General features: G+C 39.7%; 1 protein-coding gene across 4 annotated transcripts in view; it reads left to right on the forward strand.

The window, feature by feature from the left end:
• Nucleotides 1-13,725: 13,725 nt before the first annotated feature.
• Nucleotides 13,726-23,096, forward strand: part of LOC124719038 (protein CREG1) — a 52,229-nt gene continuing 42,858 nt past the window's right edge. Inside the window, exon 1 of one of the 4 annotated variants that reach the window (XM_047244707.1) lies at nt 13,726-13,881. Coding sequence is in view for 1 of the 4 variants with exons in the window: in XM_047244706.1 (XP_047100662.1) it covers nt 14,048-14,074 (27 nt within the window). In the remaining 3 variants the exon portion in view is untranslated. Of the gene's footprint in view, nt 13,882-14,032; nt 14,075-14,764; nt 14,949-23,096 lie in introns of those variants that run through there. The other 3 variants (XM_047244706.1, XM_047244708.1, XM_047244709.1) reach the window with 3 other exon arrangements.

A 23,096-nucleotide genomic window follows, 5' to 3' on the forward strand; every position in this document is an offset into this window, starting at 1 on the left:
GCAGCCAATTTACCAGACCGTACAACGTGTTAAGCGTTGTCGGCGTTTTTATTTATACATCTTGCATACCAGGTGTCCAGGTTATCTTGACCGCACCAAACAACCATTCGTCCACAGAAAAAAAAAAAAAAAAAACCTCTGAGATGACAAAAGTCATGAGACAGCCATATGGCCGGCCGAGGTAGCCGAGCGGTTCTAGACGCTTCAGTCTGGAACCGCGCGACTGATACGGTCGCAGGTTCGAATCCTGCTTCGGGCATGGATGTGTGTGATGTCCTTAGGTTAGTTAGGTTTACGTAGTTCTAAGTCTAGGGGACTGATGACCTCAGATGTTAAGTCCCATAGTGCTCAGAGCCATTTGAACCATTTTTGAAGACAGCCATATGCACATTTGCAGACGGCGTTAGTATCGCGTACACAATATATAAAAGGGCAGAGCGTTGGCGAAGCTGAAATTTGTTCTCAGACGATTCATGTGAAAAGACTTCCGACGTGATTGTGGCCACGCTACGGGAATTTTCAGACTTCGAGCCTGGATTGGTGGTTGGAGCTGGACGCTTGGGACATTCCATTTCGGAGATCGTAAGGGAATTCAATATTCTGCGATCCACGGTGCCAAAAGTGTGCCGAAAACCAACTTTCAGGCAGTCCTTCTCGCCGGCGACAACGATCCCTTCACTGATGACAGCAATATTACAGTCACCGAGAAAACAAGAGAACTCCTCGTAGAGAAAGCAAATGAAACTCTCGAGGAAGTTACGATTGGTCAATAAGCAACAAAGTGACATTGAACATTAAGAAAAGTAATGCCATGAATTTCAGTTTGAAGACAACGTCAGATTAAATATAGATGGCATCTCTATAGACTGTGTAACAAATGCAAAATTTCTGGGAATGAATATTGATTCTCAGTTGAAGTGGTGTGAAAACACAAGGTACTTACAAACAGAAGGTCATCAGCAAGTTATGACCTTAGAATCCTATCATCAATGTGTAACATGCAGTGTTTTTAGTTACATAGTATTCATATGTACAGTCGTGCTCAAAAGCATCCGAACGATCTGAATTGCATTTCGCCTAATTCGAATGCAACCCACATAGCGCAGCTGTCTAGCATGTCCTCTGGTCGCCCCTCGGTACAGTCGTTTGACTATTGAAAATGGTTCCAACAAGTCATCACTAGAAAACACTGATCTGTATCGCAATAACTCAAGATGTAAAGTAGTACCAAGGTACTACAAATATCAGGGAACATCTTATCACAGATAAGACGGTTCTTTAGGCTTGTAAGCTCACATTTATTACAATAAATGACATGCATGAAATGTTACCACTCTCATTATTACGTCAGATAGGTAATTCACGTAGTAAGTTCGTCGTATTCATGATTTCCTCTTCAAAATAACATACCGTACTTAATATTTAACACAAAATGACATGAAAAATTTAAGTTATTCACGAGCAGCTAGTTGAGGATATGTATGAACTTCAAATGACACGACGAACCGTCTCGTTCTGCATATGGGTTCAAACCCAGGTCATGCAGACTAAGCAAAGACTTCGTGACTGACGGAAACCAACAGTCATTCCTGACTAGGCATACAGAGAGTGATATAACTCGATTTTAGGCATTATCAGTTAGCAAATATCAACTTTAAATTACATAACGCAAACATTGTTAACGGACGCGAATTCGTACCCAGCATCTATTGTCCTTTTTAACGAACTACGTGAGATGTTAAATATTGCTTCTTCACAAGTAACTTACTTGAAATGCCGTGAGGTAAAGCTTTGTGTTGGACAGTTGGATTGTCATCGAAGCACAATCAACTGTGACATATCGGATTTTCTCGGCAGTAACTAGATGTTGTAACTGAAATGACGAGACGAAACATTATTTTTTTCTTTCCCAGGACTCCAACCTGGCACCTGTCGCTGTTATATTCTAGAGAAAACTAACGTTAAAAATGGGTTTGTTACACCAGCAGCGACATGTGAGCATGTTTGAACTAGAAATAACATGACGAAGAGTTCAGTGCTGACTGGGAATCGAGCCCCACACATATCGTTGTTGACTGCCCACAAAGAGACGTCAGCCACCGAATTTTTCTCCACCAGCAGCTCGGCATAACATCCTTGAATTTACAATGATTTCGCAAACAGTTTTGTGTCTCACTGGGAGACTGTGGAGATGTTGAGGAATCTACAGTTTTGAACAAACAACAAATTGCAGTCGAGCTGTATTGTCACGAAGGGATCAAATTCCGCGTTAAGGGCGGTCTGAGTGGCATTCCCAGATCAGAACCAATTTTATCGACATACAGAAGCTCAAATAAAAGATGGAATAAGTGTCCCGTGACCCTACATAGCGTTTGTTTCGTCACTAGAAATAAATAACTAGTATAAGAAAGGTTACCTTTGATAGAGTTTCAACGTGTCGCGACTCTTGACTTTACTGTGTTTCAACCTAACGTCTACTTTGTAGAGAAGGAAAATCATGTGGGGCTCGATTCCCAGTCAGCACTGAACTCTTCGTCATGTTATTTCTAGTTCAAACATGCTCACATGTCGCTGCTGGTGTAACAAACCCATTTTTAACGTTCGTTTTCTATAGAATATAACAGCGACAGGTGCCAGGTTGGAGTCCTGGGAAAGAAAAAATTAATGTTTCGTCTCGTCATTTCAGTTACAACATCTAGTTACTGCCGAGAAAATCCGATATGTCACAGTTGATTGTGCTTCGATGACAATCCAACTGTCCAACACAAAGCTTTACCTCACGGCATTTCAAGTAAGTTACTTGTGAAGAAGCAATATTTAACATCTCACTTAGTTCGTTAACAAAGACAATAGATGCTGGGTACGAATTCGCGTCCGTTAACAATGTTTGCGTTATGTAATTTAAAGTTGATATTTGCTAACTGATAATGCCTAAAATCGAGGTATATCACTCTCTGTATGCCTAGTCAGGAATGACTGTTGGTTTCCGTCAGTCACGAAGTCTTTGCTTAGTCTGCATGACCTGGGTTTGAATCCATATGCAGAACGAGACGGTTCGTCGTGTCATTTGAAGTTCATACATATTCTCAACTAGCTGCTCGTGAATAACTTAAATTTTTCAGGTCATTTTGTGTTAAATATTAAGTACGGTATGTTATTTTGAAGAGGAAATCATGAATACGACGAACTTACTATGTGAATTACCTATCTGACATAATAATGAGAGTGGTAACATTTCATGTATGTCATTTATTGTAATAAATGTGAGCTTACAAGCCTAAAGAACCGTCTTATCTGTGATAAGATGTTCCCTGATATTTGTAGTACCTTGGTACTACTTTACATCTTGAGTTATTGCGATACAGAGCAGTGTTTTCTAGCGGTGACTTGTTGGAACCATTTTCAATAGTCAAACGACTGTACCGAGGGGCGACTAGAGGGCATGCTAGACAGCTGCGCTATGTGGGTTGCATTCGAATTAGGCGAAATGCAATTCAGATCGTTCGGATACTTTTGTGCACGACTGTACACTCAGTTCTTAGCTATGGCATTCTGTTTTGGGGAACAAATGCACAAATTATGAACACAATTTTCAAACTCCAGAAAAGAGTCATAAGAATAATAAGCAAAAATAGTAGTCGAGCTCATTGTAAAGATATGTTCAAAACACTGGGGATTTTAACTGCACGATGTGAATACATTTACCAGTCGGTTGTACACATCAAAAATAACATTGGTAATTACGGCACAAACAGCTCTGTCCTTGACCATGGAACAAGACCTAGACTCAACTTACATTTGCCAAGAAAAAATAAAAATAAAACCCAAAACAGAATTTTCCACCAAGGAATAAAACTGTACAATAAATTACCAAAAGAAATTTAAAAAATTGCAAAAATACACTTATTTAAAAAGGCATCTATAAGTACCTGTTACGCAATACATTTTATACTTTGAAGGATTACTTAGATAAAAAATGTTATACAACTAAATAATAATAATGATTATAAAACATCCAACATTCCACATAACACCTTCACACTTTATTTTTTCCTTCTTTTTTCCTTTACTATAAATACTCACCCCCAAGCTAAGCATTGCACGATACTAACACCGCTTCCCCTTTCTGAGCTCAACATCTCACTCATTGTAGAGGGATGCTGACTCAGTTTTTCAGTATAGCAAATGGGAAGTTGTGGTACAGAAAATGGCCCAGAGATCACCATTGTGCGTGTGTGTGTGTGTGTGTGTGTGTGTGTGTGTGTGTGTGTGTGTGTGTGTGTGTGTGTAGTGTGTGCAGTGACTGATAGTGAGATATGTGACATTACAATATTTAATAAGTTATTTGTAAAAAAAGGTGTTGTATACCAGGAGTAAATCTAATGATTGCCTCCAACTAGAAGCCTGTAAATGTATGAGTATACGAATTAGCTTATTTTAAATTGGTCTAAACTTGTAAATACATTGACATGTCCTATATCCTTGTAAAAAGAGCTCTACGGATGAATAGAGCTACTACGACTAATGATCGAGAGCAGCGGCGTTTTCATAGAGTTGTCAGCACTAACAGGCAAGTAACACTGCATGAAATAACCACAGAAAAATGTGGAACGTACGACGAATGTATCCTTTAGGACAACGCTGCGAAATTTGGTGATAATGGGCTATGGCAACAGACGACCGACGCGAATGCCTTTGCTATCTGCACGACGAAGCCTGCAGCGTCTCTCTTGGGCTCGCAACCACATCGGCTGGATCCTAGACGACTGCAAAACCGTGGATTGGACAGATGATTCTCGATTTCAGTTGGTAACAGATGGTAGAGAACGAGTGTGGCGCAGAACTCACGCAGCCACGGGGCCAAGTTGTCAACAAAGCACTGTGCAAGCTGGTTATGACTCCATTATGATGTGGGATGGGTTTATATGGAACGGATTGCATCCTCTGGTCCAACTGAACCGGTCATTGACTAGAGATCATTTGCAGCCATTCATGAACTTCATGTTCCCCCCCCCCCACCCAAAAAAAAAAAAATAAATAAAAAAAATAAAAATAAAAATAAAAAAAAGATGTCACGTCACTTGGCCACAATTGTTTGCAATTGATCTGAAGGACATTTTGGACAAATCGAGCGAATGATGTGGCCATCCAGATCGCCCAACATGAATCCCGTCGAACATTTATGGGACATAATCGAGAGGACAGTTCCTGCACAAACACTTTCGAAATTGTGGACAGCTATAGAGACAGCATGGCTCAATATGTCTGCAGCAGACTTCCAACGACTCGTTGACACCACGCCACGTCGCTTTACTGACTATGCCGGGCAAAAGGAAGTCCGACACGATATTAGGACGTATCCCATGACTTTTGTCACCTTAGTGTATGAGTGAAATGACCCGCCAGGGTAGCCGAGAGCGCTAAGGCGCTGCTTCCTGAAGTCGGGTAGGCGCGCCGGTCGTGGATCGAATCCGCCCAGCAGATTAACGACGAGGGCCGGTTTGCCGGTCAGCCTGGATGTGGTTTTTAGGCGGTTTTCCACATTCCACTAGGTGAATAGCGGGCTGGTCCCCATCTTCCACCTCAGTTACACTGCTCACAGACACCTGAAGACATTCACACTCTTCTGTGGTTTCTTCTAGACGCAGACACGTGGGGTACACTACTTCCGTCCCAGGGGGTACAGGCTGCTGACAGGTAGGGCATCCGGCCACCCCTTACGTTAACATACCACATCCGATTAACCACGCCCGACCCTGCATAACCGCAGGATAAGGCTCAAGTAAGAGAGTGAGAGACTCTATCAGTGAAATGTTGTTTAGCTACCATGAGGAATTAATCAGCATTGCTGCCTTTTTTGTAACTTTGTTCGTTGCGAAGATATGAACGGCAATAATTTTTTTTATTTATCTACTTCCTCTTCACAAGAACTCTTCAATAATGCTCCATGTTGTGATGTTGTTGTGATCTTCAGTCTGAAAACTGGTGTGATGCACCTCTCCACGATGCTCTATTCTGTGCAAGTGTCTCATCTACATACATCTAAATGCTGACAACCAGCGTGAAGAGCATGGCAGAGGGTACGTCTTATTGTACTAATTGTTATGGTTTTTCCCCGTTCCATTCACGTTTCGAACGCTGGAAGAGTGGTTGTTTAAATACCCCCGTGCTTGCTGTGAGGAATCTGATCTTGTCGTCAGAGGGAACGATACGTAGGGGGTTGCAGAATATTCCTAAAATCATCATTTACAGCCGATTTTTGAAATTTTGTAAGTAAGCTTTCTTGGTATAGTTTACATCTATCTTCAAGAACCTGGCAGTTCGTATTCTTCAGCATCTCTGTAACACTCTCGCATGGAGCAAACAAATATGTGTCCATTCGTGTTGCCCTTCTCTCTACACGTTCAATATCTCCTGTCTGGTTCAGGTCCAACACACTTACGCAATATTCTACAATATGACGCTTGAGTGATTTGTACGCAATCTGCTTTGTAGACTGATAACACTTCCCCAGTATTCTGCCAGTAAACCGAAGCCTACCACGTGCTTTGTCCACGACTGACGCTATGTGATCATTCCATTTCATATCTCTTCAAAAATGGTTCAAGTGGCTCTAAGCACTATAGGATTTAACATATGAGGTCATCAGTCCCCTAGACTTAGAACTGCTTAAACCTAACTATGGACATCACACACATCCATTTCTGAGGCAGGATTCGAACCTGCGACCGTAGCAGCAGCGCGGCGCCGAACCGAAGCGTCTAGAACCGCTCGGCCACTGCGGCCGGCTATTTCATATCTCCACAGTGTTACACCCAGATATTTATATGAGTTGGCCGATTCCAACAGTAACACACTGATATTGTAGGCATAGGGTACTACGTTTTTTCTTTTTCAACTGAATGCGGTTTACTCAGTGAAAAGTGTGGCATTTTTTTTGTATGTCCATTTGTTTACTTTCAACTCCAGCAAGTGGACGATCTACGTTCCCCCGGGTACCTCTACTGTGTGCTGTTACAGGAGAGTCGAAGTCAGTTTTGTGTTTCCTTTTCAGTAGTGTTATATTTACACGAATGGCTCACTGTGATAAACTTCTGAGCAGATCTTGAGAAGAATAAGTGGATTACTGAATTAAAAATGTTGGGTGCTGTTTAAAAAATTCGTAACGCTGTTCGAATGCGTTGCCGCGCGTGTTTAGCCGAGCGGTTTAAGGCGCTGCAGTCATGGACTGTGCGGCTGGTCCCGGCGGAGGTTCGAGTCCTCCCTCGGGCAGGGCGTGTGTGTTTGTCCCTAGGATAATTTAGATTAAGTAGTGCGTAAGCTTAGGGACTGATGACCTTAGCAGTTAAGTCCAATAAAATTTCACACACATCTGAACATTTTCTTCGAATGCGTTGTTTGGTGGAGACGCCAGGTAGATTATGCGCTCGACGTACGATGATGTCAAACAGAGAAACTGGGATACACTGCCGCTGCACAAGATGCTCCCAAGCCCCATACGCGAGAATTTTTTATTATTTAAATTTTAGAAAGAGACCGCCGTTTTGTTAGTTGCCTTTCAGCTGATATGGCAACAATCGACAGTTTCACGCTAGAATTGCGCGAATCGTGGCCAGCAAAGCCGCCCACCAGTCAAATCACGCCCTGCCATCGCCTGACTTGTGAAACTGCTCACGTCTCTTTTTTTCCGTTCCGAATCGCCGCCTGTATAGAGCTGACACTAAGGCTTAGTTCAGAGGTAGTCAAAAAACGTTTTTGCTAAAGAGCCAATAAAGTTATTTACAGTGTCATATTTGCTGTACGCTGTGTTGTAGTGCAACAGTCTTAATATAATGTCATATTCCTTGCTACAAACAAATGTTACATTTGAAAATAGCCGTCTGTGTAATGCGCATTCACGAATCCATGTTACTTCCGTGTCAAAATAAACCATAACAACTGGAGTTGTAAATCTACTATAGGCTATCGTATACTACCACAAGTAAGACTTGACAGGGGTAGTTTTCCTAGTTTGTTGTGGTCTTCAGTCCTGAGACTGGTTTGATGCAGCTCTCCATGCTACTCTATCCTGTGCAAGCTTCTTCATCTCCCAGTACCTACTGCAACCTACATCCTTCTGAATCTGCTTAGTGTATTCATCTCTTGGTCTCCCTCTACGATTTTTACCCTTCACGCTGCCCTCCAATGCTAAAATTTGTGATCCCTTGATGCCTCAGAAAATGTCCTACCAACCGATCCCTTCTTCTTGTCAAGTTGTGCCACAAACTTCTCTTCTCCCCAATCCTATTCAATACCTCCTCATTAGTTACGTGATCCACCCACTTTATCTTCAGCATTCTTCTGTAGCACCACATTTCGAAAGCTTCTATTCTCTTCTTGTCCAAACTGGTTATCGTCCATGTTTCACTTCCATAGTACCGTTGGCCAAATATGGTCATACCTACGTTACCTGTACGTTAGGTGTGTTGCATACCGATCGTACAGGTAAAGTACGGAACATTTTTGTTCTACATAGGTAGCCTTTTGTTTTATTCCAAAATTGTTAATTTGCGACGTAAAATAGACGGATGTTGTAGTAAAAACAAAGAAAACTAGACATATTTATCATACAGCGCTAGGTAACGCAATTTACGAAAGAAGGTAAAATAAAAAAAACCGAAAACAAAAACTTCGATTCTGTTATTCACAAACAACGTCGCTGATAACCGCGCAGTTGAGTGCCCCACAAACCAAACATCATCAAAAACAACGTTCGCATTTGTCAGTAATAACGGGAAACTCTTGTCTTTAATCATCACGATGAACGTTCTACTGAATACGAAATAACAACAGTAGTCATACATATTTTTATGTTTGTGCATGAAAACTGTACTTGCACCAAAAGTAATTGCTTTGAACACAGAAATGCGCAGAAATTACGTCATCAACTAATTTTTATTATTTATAAAATGCAGTGTATGTTCTGTAAGGATATAATATACACAATCGATTAACACTGAATGATATGCTGTTCCAATTATGTGCGGAAGAAACAGCCAAAAGAAAGAAAAAAGGTCGTCGGTCGTCTGCTCCTATTTTCTCTCTTACATAATCATTCATGTTTATTTCCCTCTACCGGTAATATTGCCATTTACTAAGCCATTTATGTAGTGTACCAAAACTACCGAATGGTAGTTTTGGTAGAGCGCAACCGCTGATCCGTACTGACTTCTGTGAGTTGTCAGTTACGGTAGACAATCAGTGAAACATTTCCTCTCTCAAGTTCGTTAACTGCGCATTAGCTGCACTACTACCCCTTTGCCCGTGAGGTAGTCGGCCAGCTTTACTTAGCTCACGGCCAAGTTCACCAACGTCAGTTAAAATTAAGTACATCTTAAAATATTACTGTCTAAGTATTTTTGTTTCTTACTGAGCAGAAAACTACACTCGTATGAAGTTCTTGCCGTTAACTGTCATTTTTGGATTCGGCTGTTAGTTGCTAAAAGCATACCATTATAAAATGTGACGTAGATTCTCAGAGCACACGATACTTGATTTCGCCCGTATGCGTCGACCACTGGCGTGGTATCTTTCCCTTTGCATTTCTCTTCTCCTTCGTAATGGGTCAGCGGATACTGGAGCTCCACTCTTCGTCCCCCCCCCCCCCCCCCCCATTTCGATTGGGCCCCTCACCTAAACCAACCAACCAATCCATGAGCAAACAAATCTATGTGCTTCCCCTTTTCTGAATCTGAGTACGGTATTTTAATTACAATCCCAAACCACTTTCCAATCCTGATTACTCCTCCAGGTGAGCGTATACTGCCCACCCAAGTGGCGTTATAGTAAATTCTCCTATAATCCCCCTTTCCTCACAGGTGTAAAAATCCATATCATGTCACGCCATAACAACAATCCAGGACATGCATGTAGATTCCTTAGCCTGTAAGCTGTGTGAAAACGTATTTGCCATAAACTGGATTATCAAAAGAATGCTTATCATTCATTATTCACATCAAATTTGAACTATGTGGTACAAGTACAGAGCGCAACAAATCAGACCAACTAATATAAGCACATTATTAACACCACAGAAAGAAGGTATAAGGACTATTTGTGGTGCTAAACCTAGAGAATCAAGTCAGAACTTGTTCTCAAAATTAGATGTATATGTATTAAAAGTAATGCCATATATATGGTGTCTGTTCTTTCGTACATGTGGGAAAGAACAGGCACCACATATAAAATTAAGGCCAGGATAACCTATTGATCAGTTCGGATGCACACCATGCTTGAAGTGTTACAGGAATCTGTGAAATTCCATGAGTAATGAGGATAATGGACACGGGGCACTGCATTAGTAGTGTGTGGATAGGTTGAGAACTTGAGTATGATGGGAAGCATGCTAGGGGAGTCTGTTCAATTGCAATGACCACTGTGTCTGGATGGCGCTGATGCAGTGGCCAAAGCAGGAGATGTGGGTTCACTAATACTCAACTCCCCCTATTGATTTAAATCAGTGCCCACTGGCAGGTAATGTCATTAATTGGTTGGTGTCTTACAAGTAAAACTGCTTGTGTAAGCAATAAATCCAAACTTAAACTGTGTCCAACAACAGCCTACTACAAGACAAAAATTTAGACATCATGTACATAGACACAGAACAGCTTTACATGAAAAAAAAAAAAAAAATGCACTTCATGCTGGGCATTGACCACTTACAGTGGAATAAGTTTGAACATTAAATATACACTTAAGAATAATTTTGACAGTGAAGTTTTTACAATTTATTTCCATATCTTTTAGAAATATCCTTAAGTACTTATGTCAATCATGTTTATTTCAAATATTTTGGCTATCTTGTAAAATGGATGTTTGAGTAACCAATCAAACACCCCAACTTTGAAAATACTGTAGGGCAATGTCTGAGCAGGTATTGGAAGTTTACTAAAAAGATTTAAGCATGTTGTTGTAGCCGTGCGGTTAAAGGCGCTGCAGTCTGGAACCGCAAGACCGCTACGGTCGCAGGTTCGAATCCTGCCTCGGGCATGGATGTTTGTGATGTCCTTAGGTTAGTTAGGTTTAACTAGTTCTAAGTTCTAGGGGACTAATGACCTCAGCAGTTGAGTCCCATAGTGCTCAGAGCCATTTGAACCATGTTGTTGTATGTGAGTTTGCAGTCTTTTTGAGTCTGTGTCTTAGTATAACAAGTGTGTGTCTGAAGTCTTTTTGAGTCTGTGTCTTATATATAAAGATTCAGTTTGCCTTTGGTATTGTGAGGGTGTATCATCTCTCTGATGGTGGATTCAAGTTTGTTGCTTTTGACATAAAGTAATGCTGTGTATATACATAGATTAACAATAGTTTATCTGGAGCTTGATAAAGATGGGATGGAAGTGTTCCTTACTTGTAACTTTGCTTATTATTCTGAGTACTTTTTTGAATTTTTAGAATTTTACTGACATGGCTGCAATGTACCCATAGCAGTATGCCGTAGGATATGTGCGATTGAAATAGGCCAAAATATGCAAGCTCCAGATACTCACCAGCGACTACATCCGTCAATTTCCACATGAGATAGCCTACTCTTGCTATTCTGTTGCAGACATGGCTAATATGTTTCTCCCACTTCAATTTCGAGTCGATGAGAAAGCCCAACAGCTTTACTGATTTACTTTCCCCAGTTGTAGCCAGACCCAGAAATAGTTATTGTGTTTTATCAGCATTGCATATGAGTTTACTGGAAAAAAAAAATTCATTGCTAGTTCTAATTTTCCCTGTGTTGCCAGATGGAGCTCTTTCATGCCATGACGCATGCAGAGCAGTGTTGTGTCATCTGCGTAACACACCATGGAATCTACTCCTACATGGTTAGGCAGATCGTTAACTGCAGTGATGAACAGAAAGGGACCTAGAACAGAGTGCTGTGGCACTCCTGTCCAAACTTCCTTCAAAGAAGATCACCTGTTCTTCACTGATACGAACTGCTTTCTGTTGCTTAGATATGACTTGATTACATCTAAAGATGGTTGTGTATGCCATAATATGCCAGTTTTGTAATTAGGGTGTTAAACAGTATACAGTTGAAAGCTTTGCTGTGTTCACAAAGTACAACTGATACTAGATCCTTATGTTCAAATACAGTTAACACCTGGCTTACAACCACAGTGATAGCAGTAGTGGTATTTTTGCCTGTTGGAATCCAGATGGTCAGTTCCAAAATAGCTATTTAGCTGGTTGTACATTAGATTCTCAGCACTTTTGGAGAAAATTGAGCCAACATAAATTAGTGGGTAGTTTTGGTGCAGATGCTTATCTCCGTTTTTTGCAATTTTGAGTGCATCACGGACAACTGCAGATTCTAAACAGATATTGAAGATGATAGAAAGAGGTGGAAAGATGAGATGTGGTATTTTTGTTATCACATAGTTGGAGAACCAATAACAGTCCATACTTCTGGAGTTTGAGAATCCTGACAAGCTTTTATAATATCCTTGGGTGTGACTGCATTCCAGTGGAAGGCATACCCCATAGGTGGCTCAGCACCAAAAAGATCTAAAGCATAAGTGCCATTTTGTTTAATTTTGTCTTTCAGCTTGCTCACAGAAGTTATAAAGTACCATAATCATTTACTTCCTCATGGTCCAGTGCTGCATCTTGTGTGTGGTTTTGGGACTTTTCTTCTCTGATTATATCCCAAGCTCCTTTACATTTGTTGGAAGCACATTCATGTAATGTTCACATGCTAGTTTTTTTCCTGGGGTCATTTTGTCTTTGTAGTTCGTTTTACATTGTAAATAAGCTCTATATGAGGTGTCATCCAGGTCAGACTCTTGTTTACAAGAATTTTTATATGTTCTGTACAGTCTGAGCATATCTTTCCTAATATGAGCCAGCTCATCTGTATACTATTGAGCTGCTGCTTTTTCTGTTTATACTTAGGTCTAATTTTAATTAATGGTGAACAAGAGTACCATACTTCTGTGATCGTTCTCAACAAATGATCAAACTCTGTATCCCCACCAACCTTACCAGGTTGTTGTCCTGTACAAAGTCCTAGCTAACATCAGCTTTCTGGCCTCTTATCCATGAAGCATTAGGCTTGATTCTGGCTGATGCATCTGACTGCAGATCACAGCAGAATGTTAAAATTAAGGGTTCGTGGTCTACTAGTGCATCACTAACAAGTCTGACATCACACATATCTCTAGTAAAATTAGCTATGCTACTGGCCAAGCACGCATAAATCCATGTGGGAGCTTTGAAAGGACTCATTAACCGATCGAGAATTTTGCTGTCTCATACAACCTTGGGATTCAGACTCACGGTTTACATTTGTTTCTGTCGAGTCACTCCGGTGCAGCCCATTTGTCTCAAGGTAACTCAGCAGTTTCTTAATTGTATGATTCTAAGTAATGTCGGTATATACAATGTGGGAGTGTATATACCGAATCTCGATTGATTCATCCGTCCTATCAAGTTATGAAGCAGCTTCTAAACCTATAGCATGTAAACCTTACACAAATAAATTATGTAGCTTAAGGAACAGAAAAAAAGTCTTTCATCAATGAAGAATAAGACACAAATGTTAAAAGAAAAGGAAACCTGGTGCAGTGGAACTACTTATGACAAACAACAATGGCGTTCTCCAAGTACTCGTGTAGGCTTTACAGTTTCTAATTCAGATCGAGCGCGCAAAAATACAGCAGCAATGGCTGCCAAGGCGAGCCTCCTGAATCAGCTGTTGAGTTTTTTTATTTGCGCCGAGAATGCTGAGATCCCCCACTACTGACGCACTTGGCTAGTGAGCGTCTTTGTTCGAGCTGTTTACGCAGTGTGATAGCATTCCTAGCGCGAGTTTCGGAGAGGAAAGTTGACGGTACTGGAACAGCTCAGTAGAAAGTGAGTACATTTCCCAGGGTCAACGATTGTTGCATTGTTCAAGCAGTGAAATGAAAGCATGATTTGTTGACAAAACCGCGCAAGTGGACATAGCCGATGTCCAACGAATGTGTGACTATACATAAATTACAGATTTTTCGCATTAGTCGTCTTTTAAAAAAATTCCATGTATTTGAGTCGAGTACCGAGAGAAGTAAGAAATCTGTCAATTCAATATTACCTTTACGCAAAAAGTTAACAGAATGATGATCTTGCTGAAACATTTATATTTACGTTTACTTGTGGATAAGGCTCACATGGCATATCATGACAGGCTTGAGAAAAGATTTAACAGATAGGCTATTGAAAAGTTTTGATTATGATATAATGTTTTTGCGCTTCTAAATGCAATTTGGCCGATTTTTTCCCCCTTTCGTTGTATCGCCACTCTGAAAATCTATTGCATCTCATCACGAATATCGAAAACTACCATTTTGTTAAGTAGCCCACGAGCTTAAGACTCATTATAGGTATAACAGTTAAACATTTGGTAAGGGCTACTCTCGGGCTGATCCCATTCACAGAAAGTAGTTTCATCGCACGTCTTTACTTCAAATCGTTAATCGTTCTTTAATACTTTTGAACTGAGGTAAGCCAGTTAGCATGTGTGCAGGCTCCATCTCGCTGCAGTCTGTAGCCTCATTAATTTCATCTTCCAATTACACTAAGCTAGTATCCCAAGTTATGTTTTATAGTCCTGTAAATAATCTGCTCTGCATCTTATCCTCAGTTTCTTAGCTTGACATGGGAATTGGGATCCGCTGCTGGATTTACCAGAAATCAAGCTTATACAGCCATATCACCTTGTAACTGTAAATTGGTGCTCTTCCAGATATCTGCAGTAGAATTCCTTCAGCAACTTGCTAAATGCGTCATCCAAGGCCACTGCATTTTTCTGTTCTGTTTGTACTGACATTCAGTTATCTAACAGTGGCATGATTATTGGTGCAGAAGTCTTAAACTAGATGGGAAGTTCTTGCAGCATCTGAGTGAGTAGAATGTTCAGTCAGCACCAGTGACATGCTGAGGTCTGTCTATTTTAAATCCTTAATGTCATATGGGATATCAATTTGGAGAAAACTAATGTAGGGAAAAGGAATATGTAGGGCTGCAGAAGTTGGTTGTCAGGTGATTAAATGGTGCTAATTCAAACGTATTATGGAAATCTGTACTTATCAACAGAAAAATGCAAAAAAAATATTTAAATATGTGTTTTGAAAAAGTAAGTTTAACAGGCTCCACTGGTTCTGTCAGTCCCATCTTCAAATTTCAGTTTCCCTCTTCTTGGTTTCATGCCAGGTATTTGTATTTGTTATTATTGTTATTAATTATTTTACTCTAAATTTACCAGTATTGTATGAGATTAATTCTTGTGTGAGGTATAGGCCTATACTTACCTCTTGAAGAATACCACAGTTGTCTATAAATCAGGTTCCTTGAACAAATTCTACTCCACTTCTGTAGTCAAACTAGCATTCTCATCTTGCCTGCTTATACCTCAGTTTGAACCATCAACTCATTCTCTGTGATTAAAACTTTCATACTGCAGAGCTAGTGAGTGACTGAGACAGTAAAACACTTTAGAACTTTTTTCCGAAGCTTATTCTAGTTTTTCTGTCAAAAAATGTTTCTCCTGTACTGTTACAGAATGTGTATGTGATACTTCGGTAAACAGTTTTGAAGATCAAAACTGTTTTATCACGTTGAGCTGTTTAAAATTTTTAGAATGGAGGTTTCATTTTATTTCAGTATTCACTTGCAGACTAATAGCTTATTTAAGCATTTTATCACGTTGAGCTGTTTAATATTATTGAAATGAAGTGTCCCTTTTATTTCAACATGCACTTGTGGACTGATAGTTTGTTTCAGGCATGTGGTCATTACCAAATGCTTCAAAGATTAGAGCTCTATCTACACTTCACAGTCATGAGACCAATGTAGGTATAAAGTATGCATCACATACACTGCATCACTCAAAATAAGTTATATATCTTATGGCCTTTGTTTGGTACCAATGTTAGCATTATTCTTTTATGAATTCTCTCTGAATACTGTTTTTGCAAGTCACTCCTAATTTTGTGCTAGTCAAGTTTTAATGTTTGCTGCCTTATGTATTAGCTTTTTGTGGAACATTGCAAAGAAGAATTGGTTTTAAAATATCCAACCTATACAGCATGATATTCACAAGGTATAGTTAGTCCATTTGTGTGAAGTATCAGGGTAGCAATTCAAAAGTTTGATCTCAGATATCTAAGAAAGTGTTTTTTTACATTCTAGAATTTTGACTCTCCCAACCCCTGAAGCTTATATTTCGCGTACAAAAATAATAGCTTCTGAAATAAAACTCGTTTGGGTTTATACCTGTGTCAGTGGCATGCACAAAATGAAGAGCTGAGGTTATTGCCCCATCTCTGCTTTGAGCTAATCTTCATCTCTTTCTGCCTGCCACATCTGACATCATTCTGTTTTGCATATTTCAATCATTTTCTTGCACTACATATTCACTCCTTTTCTGCTGCTCTGTCCAGAGCTAGGTTAGCCATTGGTGGCTAGCAGATGGTCAGTTACCTGGATGCTCCCGTCTTCTGGTATGAGTGTTTTGTAGACTTGTTTCTCTACCCATTCTCTCTATGTCTTCATTTTGATTAATATCTCTATACACAAGTTTTAACACCAATTATTCGATATTAATTTGACAACACCAGTCAATAGCACTCGTACCTTCATGAGAACAGAGAGCTACTTGTGTTTCATAAGAACGATTTTTCATGAATCCGTGCTATTAGTCAATAAATCGTTTTCTTCGAGATAATTCAGTATGTTTGAATACATAATATGTTTCAAAACCTTATTGCAAATCAGCATCAGTGATATGGGTATGTAGTTCAGTGAATTACTCCTGTTTCCTTTCTTGGGTATTGGTGTGACTTTTCAACTTTCTAGTCTTTAGGTACAGATCTTTCCATGAGCAAGCAGTTGTATATCATTACTAGATATGGAGCTATTGTATTAGTGTATTCTGAAAGGGACCTGACTGGTATGCAATCTGTATCAGAAGTGTTTTAGGCTGCTTCACTGCACTAAGGATATCTATGTCCAAGATATTCATGTTGCCAGTTGTTCTAGATTCGAATTCTGGAATATTTACTTTGTCCTCTTTGGTGAACGAGTTTCGGAAAACCGTGCTTAGTAAATATGCTTTGGTGGCATGTCATAATCATTGTTATTGCACAGCAAAGGTATTGGTTGCATCTTGCCACTGGTGTACTTTAAATATGACCAGAATCTCTTTGGGTTTTCTGCCAAATTTTGAGACAGAGATTTTTTCTGGAAACTATTAAAAGCATCTCGCATCAAAGTTTCTGCTCAACTTTGAGTTCCTGTAAAATTTCGCCAATCTTGTGGATTTTGGGTTCCTTTAAATTTGGCATTCTTTTTCGTTTCTTGTGCAAGAGTGTTCTGACCCATTTAGTGTATTCAGTCTTGCTACAACTGCCTTGTGGTCACTAATCCCTGAATCTGTCATATTCCCTCTATTTGTTCAGGATTAGTTGTTGCTAATAGGTGAAGTATGTTTATGAAATCAGTTACACTTTGAGTAGGCTTCGGAACTAATTGTTCGAAATAATTTTCTGTGAAAGCATTCAGTACAATATTGGATGACGTTTTGTGCCTACCGCTAGATTTAACTTGGATTTTGAATAAAAATTGTTAGCAATGGTAGCTGAAGACATCCAGCATAAGAAGTCACACCTCATTCAGCCAGCAGCCTTGTCAAAGAGGACGGAGGAATCGACAGAGGTTGAAGGCACTCTCTTACCCTTGGGGTGGGAAACTGCCCCTAAAGGCAAAAGAATCCGCAATGATCAATGGCATGAGGATGAAGAAAGCAATGAAGACCACTGCATTAAAGGCACATAATGTTCATCCACATGACATGTGGTTCGTAATTGAAAAAGAGTCATGATGGTCTCTCCATTGCCAAAAGGTTCCAGATCTCCAGGAGGGGACTGACAAGGAAGAGGGGACCATGAGAAAAAGATTGAATAGCCAAAAAAAGGATAACATTCTATGCATTAGGGCTTGGAATGCCAGAAGTTTGAACATGGTATGGAAAAAGGAAATGCAAAGGCTCAATCTAGATTTAGTGGGGGCAGTGAGGTGTGCAAGGTAACATCAACAGTGACAGAAAATGATATGGGAGTAGGATTCGTTATGAACAGGAAGATAGGGCAGAAAGTGTGTTACTGTGAACAGTTCAGTGATAGTTGTTCTCATCAGAGTCGATGGCAAACCAGCACCACCTATAGCTCAGGTATACATGCCGACGTCGCAAACTGAAGATGAAGATATAGAAAAGTATATGAGGATATTGAACGGGTAATTCAATTTGTAAACGGAGATGAAAATCTAATAGTCATGGGGGATTGAAATGCGCTTGTAGGGGAAGTAGTAGAAGAAAGGTTTACTGGAGGAGATGGGCTTGGTACCAGGAATGAGAGAGGAGAAAGATTGAGTTCTGCAATAAATTTCACGAAGTAATACCAAATACTCTGTTCAAGAATCACAAGAGGAGGAGGTATATGTGAAAAAGACCAGGAGGTAAGGGAGGATTTAAGTTAGATTACATCATGGTGAGGCAGAGACTGCAAAATCAAGTATTGGATTATAAGGCGTACCCAGGAGCAGATATAGACTCGGATCACAATTTAGTCGTAACGAAGAGTAGGTTGAAGATTTAGAGATTAGTCAGAACGAATTAGTGTGCAAGGAAGTTGGATATGTAATTACTAAGGAATGAAGAAGTACGCCTGAAGTTCTCTGAGGCTATAGATACTGTGATAAGGAATACATCTGTAGGCAGTTCAGTTAAAGAGGAATGGGCATCTCTAGGAAGGGCAGTCACAGAAGTTGGGAAGAAAACCGTAGGAACAAAGAAGGTAATGGTGAAGAAACCATGGGTAACAAAAGTACTTCAGTTGATCTATGAAGGAAAAGTACAAAAATATTTAGGGATGAAATAAATAAAATGTGCAGGGAAGCTAAGCTGAAATGGCTGCATGAAAAAGTGAAGAAATAGAGAACGAAATGATTGTTGGGAGGATTGACCCAGCATATAGGAAACTCAAAACAACCTTCCCTGAAACTAAAAGCAATGGTAATAACATTAAGAGTGCAATGGGAATACCACTATTAAGTGCAGAGGAGCAAGCGGATAGGTGGAAAGAATACACTGAAGGCCTCTGTGAGGGGGAGGACTTATCTGAGGACATGAAAGAAGAGGAAACAGGAGTCGATTTAGAAGAGATAGGGGGTCCACAATTAGAATCAGAGTTTAAAAGAACTCTGGGAGACTTGAAATCAAACAAGGCAGAGGGGATAGATAACATTCCATTAGAATTTCTAAAAATATTAGGAGAAGTAGCAACAAAAAGACTGTTCACATTGGTGTGTAGGATGTAAGAGTGTCTGGCAATATACCATCCACACAATTCACAAGATTGCAGGAGCTGACAAATGCAATGAGTATCGCACTATCAGATTAACAGTTCATTCATCCAAGTTGCTGACAAGAATAATATGCAGAAGAACAGAAAAAAGAGTTGAGGATGTGTTAGATGGTGATCGGTTTGGCTGAAGGAAAGTTAAAGGTACCAGTGAGGCAATTCCGATGTTGTGATTGATGATGGAAGCAAGATCAAAGAAAAATAAAGACATTGACATGGAAAAAATGTTTGAGAATGTCAAATGGAGCAAGATGTTAGAAATTCTGAGGAAAAAAAAGAGGTAAACTATAGGGAAAGACGGTTGATATGCAATATGTACCAATAACTAAGGGGGAATAATAAGAGTGAAAGACCAAGTATTAAGTGCTTGGATTAAAACGAGTGTAAGACAGGGATGTAGTCTTTTGCCCCTACTGTGCAGTCTATACATCAAAGAAGCAATGATGGAAATAAAACGTAGATTCAAGAGTGGAATTAAAATTCAATGTGAAAGGATATAAATGATAAGGTTTGCTGATGACATTGTTATCCTCAGTGAAAATGAAGAAAAATTACTTGATTTGCTGAATGGAATGAACAGTCTAATGAGTACAAAGTATGAATTGAGAGTAAATCTAAGAAAGATGAAAGTAATGAGAAGTAGCAGAAATGAGAACAGTGAGAAATTAAACATCGGGATTGGTGGTCATGAAGTAGACAAGTCAGCAAAATAACCCATGATGGACGGAGCAAGGAGGACATAAAAAAGAGACTAGTACTGGCATTGCTGCCCAAGAGAAGTCTACTAGTATCAAATATAGGCCTTAATTTGAGCAAGAAATTTCTGAAAATGTACATTAGGAGCACAGTGTTGTGAGGCAGTGAAACATGGACTGTGGGAAAAATGGAACAATAGAGACTCGAAGTATTTGAGATATGGTGCTACAGAAGAATATTGAAGATTAGGTGCATTGATAAGTTAAGGAATGATGATGTTCTGCACAGAATTGGTGAGGAAAAGAATATATGGAAAACACTGACAAGCAGAAGGGGCAGGATGGTAGGAAGTCTGTTAAGACATCAGAGAATAACTTCCATGGTGCTAGAGCAAGCTATAGAGGGTAAAAACTGCAGAGGAAAACAGAGATTGGAATGCATCCAGAAAATAATGGAGGACATAGGTTGCAAGTGCTACTCTGAAATGAAGAGACTGGCATAGGAGAGGTATTTGTGGCGGGCTGCATCAAATCTGTCAGAGGACTGATAACTCAAAAAATCCTCTGTTAGTCTTATATGGTACGGGTGCGACACACTTGAGCAGTATTCTAGAACTGGTCACACAAATGATTTGTAAGCAAGCTCCTTTGTAGCCTGACTGCACTTCCACTGTGTTCTACTAAGAAACTGAAGTCTACCACCTGCTTTACTCACTACTGAGACTATGTGAAGCAGTGAAGCTCACATAGTACTAGGTACAGAACTCTCTCTGATAGCAGTGAGATTTCTGGGGAAAATTTCTGTGCATATTGAAGGATAGGCAAATGGAAGATGATGATGGAGTATTTTTCGCAGCAGACAAGAAACTCAAATCTATCAAGATAGAAATTGAAGCTGCATGTGAGATTGTTTCGGCAAGATTCAGTAACAGGGATGGATCCTCCTGCCAACCACCAGACTCATCTCCTAGTGTAACCAAAAATTTTAGAGAGAACCTCAGTTTGATTGTACGCAAGTTCCCCAATCATAATGTAATCATCAGTGGAAACTTTAATCATCCAACAAGCAATTGGGAAAATTATAGTTTGTTTACTGGTGGGTGAAGAAGACAGCCTCTGAAACATTACTAAATACCTTCTTTGAAAAACACCTCGGGCAGTTTGGAACCCCAATCATGATGGAAATATATTGGATCTAATTGCAACAAATAGACCTGATACCTCTGAGGAAGTCCATATCAAAACTGGTACCAGTGATCATGACACAGTCGTGGCAACAATGATTACCAAAGTATAAAGCACAACTAAAATAAGTAGAAAGCTGCATGAATTCAGTAAGCTAGATAAATGTCATATGTGATGAGGAATTTGAAACTTTCAGCACAGTATAGGAGTTTGTAGAGGGGGGGAAAAAAAGTGGTTGACCAAGCACTGAATAATGTGTACCCAGTAGAGCAGTTGGTAATGGGAGGGAACCCCCATGGTAAACAGTAACTGTGATGAAACTTCAACAAAAACCGAAACTTTCGCATAATAGGTGTAAAACAAAGTGTTGAGCTATAAATAGAGAGATATTGAATGAAATGCGCTTGGCTGTCAAGAGAGCAATGCATAATGCCTTCAACTACCGTAGCAGAATATTATTAAATGATACTTCACAAAACCCAAAGAAATTCTGGCTTTCTCTATAGTTTACCTCCTTTTTCCTCAGAATTTCTAACATCTTGCACCATTTGACACTGTCAAATGCTTTTTCCAGGTCGGAACATGTCTTGATTTTTCTTTAGTCTTGCTTCAATTATGAACCACAATGTTGCAATTGCCTGTCTGGTGCCTTTATGTTTCCTAAATCCAAACTGATCGTCATCTAACACATCCTCAATTCTGTTTTCCATTCTTCTGCATATTATTTTTGTCAGCAACTTCAATGCATGAGCTGTTAAGCTGGTTGTGCGATAACTCTTGCATTTGCGAGCTCTTCCAATCTTGTGAATTGTGTGGATGATGTTTTTCCGAAAGTTAGGTGGTATACTTCCAGACTCTTTTACATGTTACACACCACAATGAATAGCCTTTTTGTTTCAGTTTCGTGGTAGAATGTTATCTATCCCTTCTATCTTATTTGATATTAAGTCTTCCAAAGCTCTTTTAAATTCTGATTCTAATGCTGGATCCCCTCTCTTATAAATTGATTCCTGTTTCTTCTTCTTTCACGTCATCAGACAAGTTCTCCCCCTCACAGAGGCTCTTTTCACTTATCTGCTACTTCCTCTGCATTTCACAGTTGGAATTCCTGTTGCACTTTTAATATTACCATCCTTGATTTTAATGTCACTGAAGATTGTTTTGACTTTCATGTATGCTGAGTCAGTCCTTCCAACAACAATTTCTTTTTCGATTTCTTCACATTTTTCATGCAGCTATTTTGCCTTAGCTTACCTGCACTTTCTATTTATTTCATTCCTCAGCGACTTGTGTTTCTGTATTCCTGAATTTCCGTGAACATTTTTGTTCCTCCTCCTTTCATCGATCGACTGAAGTGTTTCTTCTGTTACCCGTGGTTTCTTTACAGTTACATTCTTTGTATCCATGTCTTTTGCCAATTTATGTGATTACCCATTTCAGAGATGTCCATTTCTCTTCAACTAAACTGCCCACTGAGATATTCCTTATTACAGTACGTATAGCCATAGAGAACTTAAAGCGTATCTCTTCATTCCTTAGTACTTCTTTGTATAGTGATTCTTCCTGAATAGTTTCTTAAACTTCAGCCTGCTCTTCATCACTATTAAATTGTGATCTGACTCTATATCTGCTCCTGCTCCTGGAATCCTTACCTGACTATGATGTAATCTGAAATCTTCCCGTATCACCCGGCCTTTTCCAATATAACTCCTCCTGTTGTGATTGTTGAACAGGTTTTTCGCTATTAATTGTTGGAACTTACTACAGAACTCAATTAGGCTAGTCTTTC

This window comes from Schistocerca piceifrons, chromosome 10 (assembly GCF_021461385.2).
Source record: "Schistocerca piceifrons isolate TAMUIC-IGC-003096 chromosome 10, iqSchPice1.1, whole genome shotgun sequence".
Lineage (NCBI taxonomy): Eukaryota > Metazoa > Arthropoda > Insecta > Orthoptera > Acrididae > Schistocerca > Schistocerca piceifrons.